Source organism: Glossina fuscipes, unplaced genomic scaffold, assembly GCF_014805625.2.
Source record: "Glossina fuscipes isolate IAEA_lab_2018 unplaced genomic scaffold, Yale_Gfus_2 128, whole genome shotgun sequence".
Taxonomy (NCBI): Eukaryota; Metazoa; Arthropoda; class Insecta; order Diptera; family Glossinidae; genus Glossina; species Glossina fuscipes.
This window is the reverse complement of record NW_023998471.1, coordinates 1122679-1131631: the sequence shown is the minus strand read 5'-3', so window position 1 is coordinate 1131631 and position 8953 is coordinate 1122679. Positions and strand designations below refer to the sequence as shown.

At 34.5% G+C, this 8953-nt stretch overlaps 1 protein-coding gene across 1 annotated transcript; it reads right to left on the bottom strand.

Moving 5' to 3' along the window:
- Positions 1-471: 471 nt before the first annotated feature.
- On the bottom strand, positions 472-1972 carry LOC119640786 (fork head domain-containing protein FD4-like). The gene has a single exon (XM_038039011.1). The coding sequence runs from the start codon at positions 1699-1701 to the stop codon at positions 472-474; it is 1230 nt and encodes a 409-aa protein (XP_037894939.1). The 5' UTR covers positions 1702-1972.
- Positions 1973-8953: the final 6981 nt, after the last annotated feature.

The following is an 8953-nucleotide window of genomic DNA, read 5'->3' as shown; positions in this document are numbered from 1 at the left end:
TTGAAACGAACGGGAAATGCTAGTTAAACAGTTTGTTATTATTTTTATATTTAGAAATTGTTCTACTATCGAATCACATAGAAGCACTTAATACTCTAACATTAAATTATATATAAAGTTATTAACATAAATGCTAAACACTACACTCTTTACTATGTTTCTACATGTCTGTGTCTAAGCCAATAAATAGAGAGGGAGAAACAGAGAAGAAGAAAAAAAGTCAAAAAGGGAGTAGGAGGTACACATACACACTTAAAATTTAATAATTAACTCTCACTTATATTATAATTTCTATGGTACATACATACAATATATATTCATACACAATGGGTTGGTTGTGTATCAATTTCAACATTCCTAGTCTGTCTGATAAAACATGCCAGGAAGTGGCGAACCATTAGGTTATCGTTGCTAATACGGTTCTCGTTTAAGGAACTAAGGAATTTGCATAAATCAAGTATACTCGCGCGGCTATACGGTGCGTAGACTTGAATTGATGCGATGATGCAGATCGTTTGCGGAATGAGGAACTGATGTTGTCGATGTTGAGACACCAAGATTAGAATAGTACGATGGAGGCTGATTGATCATAGGATTTGCCATCATTAGCAACGGATGTGGCATAGGCAAATCATAAGGTTGGACGTTACTTGGTGCCGGTATAAGATTAGCACTGCTTACGTTAACGCCTGTAGTATATTGAAGGAATGGCAAATTGGCGGCAGCTGTTATCGTATGCAAAGGTGGAAGCGGCCGATGCCTTTGTTCGTTTTCTGTTGATATTGCGCGATTACTTTTTGCAGCGGGGGAATTGTGTTGCGGAGAATGCGGCGAAGTTCGCGCCGTTATATGAATTTCATCAGCATTTGTACTATTGCTGTCAACAACATCAATATCGGTTCGATCATCTCCATTGAGACTTTCACCCGAAATGGAACCATCTGGCTTATCGGGTGTTATCAGACTCTCAATGGTGAATGCCCGCTTTGGTCGATAACTGCTAAACTGCATGACGGCGTCCAAAGCTGACGACGGTGGCTGATGAGTTAAAATAGTTGTTGTTGCTGTGGCAGGTGCAGATAATGATGCTAATGTTTGGGTGTTATGCTGAACTAAAGCCGCCGGTGAAATGGCGCTATGGTTATGGGGATTATGATGAGCAGAAGACGATGAATGTTGCTGAAGGCTGGCGACAGGTGGCATTCTGGCCATATACAGCGTAGGATCTCCCATAATGGCCGCAGTGGACATATCCATAGGGGGCATCGCACCCATCGCTGCATGGCCGGTAGTCGTCGTAAAAAAGAAACGATTCAGGTTTGCTAGAGCAGCCAGCTCTTCGTTCAACAAATCCTTATCGTTTTTATGCAATTTAAAGCGTTTTCTTCGCCTCAGTAAGCTGCCATTTTCGAACATATCAAACGCTTGCGGATGTAAAGCCCAATAAGCACCTTTGCCTGGTCGATCGGGACGTCTTGGTACCTTGATGAAGCAATCGTTAAAACTTAAGTTATGCCTTAATGAATTTTGCCAGCGTTGGGTATTCTTGCGATAATAAGGGAAACGATCGGTTATAAATTTGTATATATCGCTTAACGGTAACATCTTTTCCGGTGAACTCCAGATGGCCATGGCTGTTAAGGAAATGTACGAATATGGTGGCTTCTGATCGCCGTAAGATTCACGTGATGGCCTTGGCATAGTTATGATTCCGCGGACGCGTGAAGTAAGCGTACGCAATACGCCCAAATAAGCGGTTCGTTAATGAAAGCATACATTCGTTTAAACGATTGTTAACACAATTTATCACAAATCTTTTAATTCCGGTTTCTTACTCAAGTAATTTTAAACGATATTAAGCGGTGGCAACAACCACTTGCAAATTAATAAAATAACGCACTTTTCACACACCTGGATTATTTGTTAACAAAAATCGTTATTTATTCGTTTCTTATTTTTGTTTTGTTTTACATTCTTTTTTTTTTTTTTTTTTGTGAAGTAAATCGTGTTTCTTTTCTATTTTTGTTAAACACATTTACCACCGCTTTAACATAATTTCGTATAATTTATTTATTCATTTTTACTTTTTTTTCAAAAGCAAGATTTTTCTCGCTTTTAATGAATAAATTGTTTTCACACTTTAAGCTGGAATCAGTGTGCGTTGCTGTTAGGCTTGCACGTATATTGCGAGTTTTGCATACACCGACGGCATTAAGCAGCAGCTCTCGCATATCGACAATCGGTTTAAACGTGTTTTAAATACAGACTGGTTTTTGTGCCGTATTGCTAACACTTTGCTCGTTACCGCACAACAGAGAGTGGACGCGCGCGCAAATCTAAACACGAGCAACCAGCACCAATAATCAGCCTGTCATTTGCAACAACAACAAGGTAGTGAAAGAAATCACAGACCGTCAGACGACAATGATCTGATTGTGATTTGAGTAGAAGAAGAGCGAAAGCGCATTACCAACCAACCGCAGTAACACAAACAAATTCGCTTTTCAGAAGTTATTCAGTTGGTTTATGATTCCCCCAAAGCAAGCCAACTATCTATGTATATCCATACTACATGTTCATGTTCATGTTTGTATGTTATATGTATATATATATATATATATATATACATATAACATATTATATATATACGAGCAGGATACCATTCCTCTCAGACACAATGGCTGCTGGTTTTTTGTTTGTGTTTTTCATGTATTGAAACCATTATCAACCCCCTTCTTCAGTTCAACTTATTTGCTACATTTCAACACAAAGCTTAATTCTATAGTGTAGTGTAGCCGCGTGCACACACTTGCATTTGTCGCCCATTGCTATATAAATTAAAGTTGTGTTATGTTGTGTTTGTGTGGGCTCTTCGTGAGCGACTGAGAGAGTAAAACTGTCGCGTTTTATATGTTTTGCTATTAAGAAGCGAGCACAGTGAAGTAAAAACGAAACAGCGAATATGTAAAAACGAACGATGGACGAACAAGGTGTTGAAAAAGCAAATTACAATCGTTTTAGCGATTTACGCGGATGCTTCTTTTCTTTTAATATAATTTTGTATATATTCTCGTAATCTCGTTAAATCAGTAAAGTGTTTGCGACTGCGCACAGTGGTATAAATGCTATAAATGGCTGCAATTTTTTTTGCTTTTTATTTTTTGCCGAGTATGAGGAAATAAAGCTCTTTTTTACAATAGTTAAAGTCGCTAATACTTGAAACTTTCTTTCGAAAGCAAAAAATGTAAGAATAGTCTTTGCAAGTGTGAATGTAATCTGTAAAAAATGGGTCATTCATTTTAAAAGACTATAATACTGAATCTTAACATATGTAGAAACGACCCCGGCGGGAGCTACTAACTGAAAATGTTTAGCAAAAAGTAGACAAGCAAACACCTGGCTTAATTAACATTCGTAGTAAAGCTTAGATATAAAGTGTGGGAGTGTGGAGAGTGGGAGAAATTTTGTAAGACATATATCGTCTCAATGAACGCGAACTTCTCTTTTTTTTCTATTATGCGAACAATCACTGACTGTATGTTCCCTATGCAGTGCCGTTTGAAAAGAAATATAAAGATGTTGTGGCTTTACTGATCGAGCGTTCACGTTAGCTAAGACGACACACTAATTGTAACTAAAGTACTCTCTACCGCTGTGCTCAGATATATTGACTTGACAGTCGCGCTTCCACATTACCTGGCTCCATACTTATCTTGGCTTGGCTTGGCAATTACTCAGCTTGGTTCATAATTTTATGAATAATAACTTTGTAGGTTGGCCGCTTATCGTACTGAAGTGTTCCAAGGTGCTGCCAAATACTTTTTGGAAGGTACCGCTATAGTTTCTTCGTTTTCGACAACAATATATATAAGATTTCTGCTTTTCTTCACCATTTAAACTATTACAGGTAGTGCGCAGACTTTTTCAAAGGTGAAGTGGGAATTTGAATTGGTTTACCCTCAATCTGTATAATAAAAATTCAATAAATCACTTTACAAAATAATTAGTCTTTTATATCAATTTTATTTCAATTCAATCTCAACTCAATTTAATTTGATTCGAAGTCAATTTCACTTCGATTTACTTATAAAATATGCACCTTATTGGAAATTGCGGCGTATGATTGTTATTTAAATTTTATAAAATAGAATTATAAAGTTTTTTAAAAAGCTAATCATACGCCATGAACGACAAATGCGCTGCAATTTTTGTTACACTACGCAACGCATCAGCTTATTTCATTTTGTTAGCACAGAGACAATTGAAGATCTTAAGATGGCCACACCTGCCTTACATCGACTATAGTGAATCGGTGGGTATCCAAAAATATATAGTGAACACATTACAGTGATTACAATTACTGAACCTCTTGTAAAGGGATATTATAAAGAGGATAGTCCATTTTTTTTACCTTTTCACCTTCCTTCAATCAATTTTTAAACCATACTCGAGCAAAAAGAAAAACCTATCTATTTCAAGTAAAAATATTTAACACAACGACTCTGAATTTATAGTATATTCATAGCTAAAATGAAGATATCTAAGTAAGGCATGTGAGAATTAATTCCATTCGGAATTTAACAAAAAAAATATTTAATGATTTGATCTAACATTATGATCGTGAGTTGTGGCATTAAACCGTAGAGTAAATTACATGCAATTGTTTTGCTCTAAGGAGGCCAAAGTACTAAAAATAGTGAAGGATGTTGACGCAACAATTTTTTGATTGCAAGAGAAATCATATTTGTTGACAACTTTACGGAGTTAGATCTTCAACTTGTATGTTATTACATCTGTTTAGACTTGTGTTTTAATTGGCTTTGTTTTTGATTTCTGTTTCAATATTTTTTTCTTTACTTTATCCTTTTTATCGTTTTATTTTTTTTTCATTCCTTTAAAAAACAAACGAACGAAGCTTTATTATATGAAATGGATTAATTGATTTGCGGTGCTTTTATAAAAAATTATAACGAAAGGGATTTCTTTAAAAGTGACTTAAACTAGAGACGATAAAATTATCTTGTAAATGCTGAGACTAAGACATGAGCGGGCATACACATATCAATAGCTCGTTTGGAGAAGAAAGGGGAATGTCTGAATCGTCCGTCATCATGTTCTACCCATGTGACGCTCTTTGGATCTTATGTCTTCGTCAAGCTCAAAAAACTTTTAGACTTTCAGTGTATGGAAGACTTAAGTCATTGGTTAATGAATTTGGTAATGAATTAAAAAAACTTTAGAGAAAATTAGGTAAGGAATAGTCAGAAGTCAGAAAATTATATTCGGCTGTAGTCAAATCCCTTATGTTCGCCACGTCAACTTTTGTCTTAGCAAAAAAAAGTAAAGAAAAAACACAGAAACAAACAGACAAGAGTACTGCTCTATACCCTCTCACTTTGAACCGTTCCTTGTGTCTATCCCGATTCAAGCTTAATATGCTCTTGTTTCACATTTGATGTAACGAAGTAATAACATTATAGTCGGGCAAGGCCAGCCATTAAATACCTTACGCCACATTGCCTAATACAATTCTTATTTTTGCGATCAATTTTCGTGAAATTCCTTATTAGGGTAGGATCGATAAAATAGGACGAGACGATTCAAATTTGGTACAGTTAATTTTTTTACGTCAAATTGCTGATTGATGTAGTTTCCATCGTGAAGCATTGAAAAGTGTACCTTTTGTCGAATAAACTTCAGTTTTCGTTATATGAGAAGGGGTTCAAAAATTGCCCCAGCTGGTCCAAAGTTTTCCTACCTATTTCGAAACCCGAAATGCTACTACGTAGCCACTTTTGCTGAGATATTTTGAAGATTGCAATTTTTTTCCATATAACGACTTTTCAGAATGAGACGTTACTTGGGCAGTGAATGAAAAAGTGGACAGATCCTAACCATTTTCAATAGGGTTCTTTCTTGGGTCAAAACACGTCGCTGCACCAAATTTTATCGAAATATCTCAAAAATTGCGACCTGTAGCTTGAACACAAGTTTACGTTTAGATCAATTCAGGCTATGATTATGAATCGATCGGTATGTCTACCTTAAGCCGTTCTGCGTATTACATACAACCGCACTAACTTATAATTCCCTGTACCAAAAGTGGTGTATGATATAAAAAAGAACTTTTCATACGTTATAATATTCAAAAAGCAGAGCGATTTTTTTCATTAGCATTTAAACGCATAATAGCCTCATCCAAGGCATATGCCGTGACTTTTTATCGTTACATTTTTAGTTTTCAAAACCAAGGAACTGGTGGTTACGTTGCGCTTATGGTGTGCCTATGAACCCATTTAGCTTATTTTGAACATCAATCTGCATGAGGGAACCTCCAATGTTCTTAGCGAACTTGAAGTGGTCTTCCTAATTTTTGCGATCGAGAGAACTTTTACAAAATACATACAAGATAGATACAAAGATGCCGTGACGTCCTGAAATTTACTCACAATTTAATACTTATCAAGAATATATATGTGTTATAGTGCGTCCGAAGATATCTTTGGGCGTTGCAAGCAAACAAATAAGCAAGCAAGGATGTACCCGAAACCTCTCGATAAAGAAAGTAAAAACTATGGGTCTTATCATTCCTAGACCAAAAAATTTTTGGATGAATGCCTAAATACATTCAACGAAACTTAGCTTTTGTTCAAGTACTAAAAACTTATTATATATATTAATTGGTTCAAAAGTGTAGTGGGCTTTTATTCAATTAACAGACATTAAGGACTAACTAACGTTGCTACTACTTTTTCAATTATAATGTGTACTTATTGCCCATCTCAGATGTACGCTTAGGCTAAGCAAAGATATCAAAGGTCGTTATAAATATTTATCATTTGAACACAGCGCATAAATATGCATAGAAAATCGCCATCAAATGGATTTATATTGGACTAATCACTTGTTTACTATAAAAATCGCTGATGACAGTTCGCTAAAGATAAACAAAATCAAGACATGTATATATTAGTATGTTGTTTGTATGTTTGTATATTAAGCAAAAATGCGCATATAGGTGGTTAGACATGCAAAATGCAAAACATTCAATCTATGCTTAAAAATCTCCCGCACTCATATCGTTCAGACTAGTTCAACTTTTCTTTGCCCAGTTGTTCGTGTTGTTGCACTATTTTGTTTCCTTTCGAATAGCATACCACTCACTCCTTCTTTATCCGTATGGTACATATGCACGTCATTTAAGGCTTTGGCCATTATTTTGAAATAATGCAAGATAAGATACACATACAACAAAACTCAAACGCAACAATCGTGTGGTGGTAACAAGACAGTCAACAGCTAACAATGAGCAGAAAATAAGTTAACAAGCATTCAAACAAATGGTGCCAAAAAAAAAGCAGAAAAAGAATTTAAAAAAAATGCTAAGCAACAAGAAAACAAAACCACATACGAATAAAAGAAGAATAAATAAACAACTCACAGGCTATGAAGGAGAAGAAGCGCAAAAAGTGCAAAGCCATGCATGCATGTGTTAGTTGAATAGGTGATGGCGTGTGATATGTGATAAGAGAGTTGAGAGCGTTCAATTGAATATTAATCCTCTCTGTCTCTGTCTCTGTCTCTCTATCTCTCTCTCTCTCTCTCTCTCTCTCTCTCTCTCTCTCTCTCTCTCGCTCTCATTTCAAGTCGCCATTGAAATATTTTACTCTTCTTGTTGTTATTGTTGAATGGTTTTCTTTAGTTTTGTCTCTTTCATGGCTATTGGTTAATGTTAGTTTTAAGAGGTGTGGCTTTTAGGTAAACATATTTTGTTCTTCATTGTTTTAGCTTTAGTTACCAATCGTTACTTAGTAATGTTTGTTGTAAAGTTTATTTACTCAAAACTTTTCAATTTATTTCTATTGTTGTTACTGTTATTATTTTAATATCACTTCGCATGTACATACGAAGCAAAAAAATGAACTTCAACAGCCATAATTTATCAACGGCGTAGAATAAATGTTGATACAATAACAACAATAGCAACAACCCCATTGCATACAATAATTTATTCAATTTTCCATTTGTAACGAATGGTAAATTATATCAAATAAAAAGAAAAAAAGCACATAGCTCTCTTAGTCGGTCACACATGGCAGACGAGCAAATAAATTATAAATTGAATGCCGATATTTCATTGGTTTTATTTCAAAACGAATCTTTTTTTTTTTTTTCTTTTTTTCTTTAGTTAGTTACAGAAAGCAATTAATTGACTCGTGCGGCACATACAGTAGTCTTATGATTTTCTTTCAATTTACACAAGTGGCTGCTGATACGTTATTAAACGTAACATAACATAATTTGCACTCTGTCTGCTCCCAATCATGTTCGCACCAAATATATCTATAAATGCAATAATAAAAAAAAAAACGAGAATAATAGCAATAATAACAACAACAATAAATCATAAATATCAAATAATCTTAGGAAAACAATTTTACGTGCTTGGTCATCATTTGCGCCACGATTATCTTCATCATCATCGTAATGAACTTAATATTGTTTTCTTTGTATAAAAATTTTCATACGCTTGAGTGCTTCTCGTAGGGCAATAACGAAAAAAAAAAACAAAAAAAAAAAAAATAATAATAAAGCAACATACTGCGAAAATTCTCTCTACTGTGTGCAAGTTCGATTTATTTAAATATAAATTACACATATAAAAACACAGTTTGCCTACGATTATCATTATTGGTATTGTTTTTACGTTTTTGTTCTTTTTTTCCCATGTAAAGCAATTTTCGAGTAAAATAGTTGATTCAATTGTAAAATTGATATAAAAGGGAAAATAAAATTAAAAAATTATTTGTACAAATTGAAAAATTAATATATAATAATATTAATATTTAATAAAAAAAGAAATGCTCTACAGTCAGTTGCGAGTTATAAAAAAAAGTAAAACCACATAAGCTTAGGTTTATAAGATTTTTTGCGAAAAATATATAGAACGTTT

What these genes read in the sequence shown, in the direction of transcription:
- LOC119640786 (XM_038039011.1), bottom strand. Translation starts at nt 1,701, where the DNA reads ATGCCAAGGCCATCACGTGAATCTTACGGCGATCAGAAGCCACCATAT.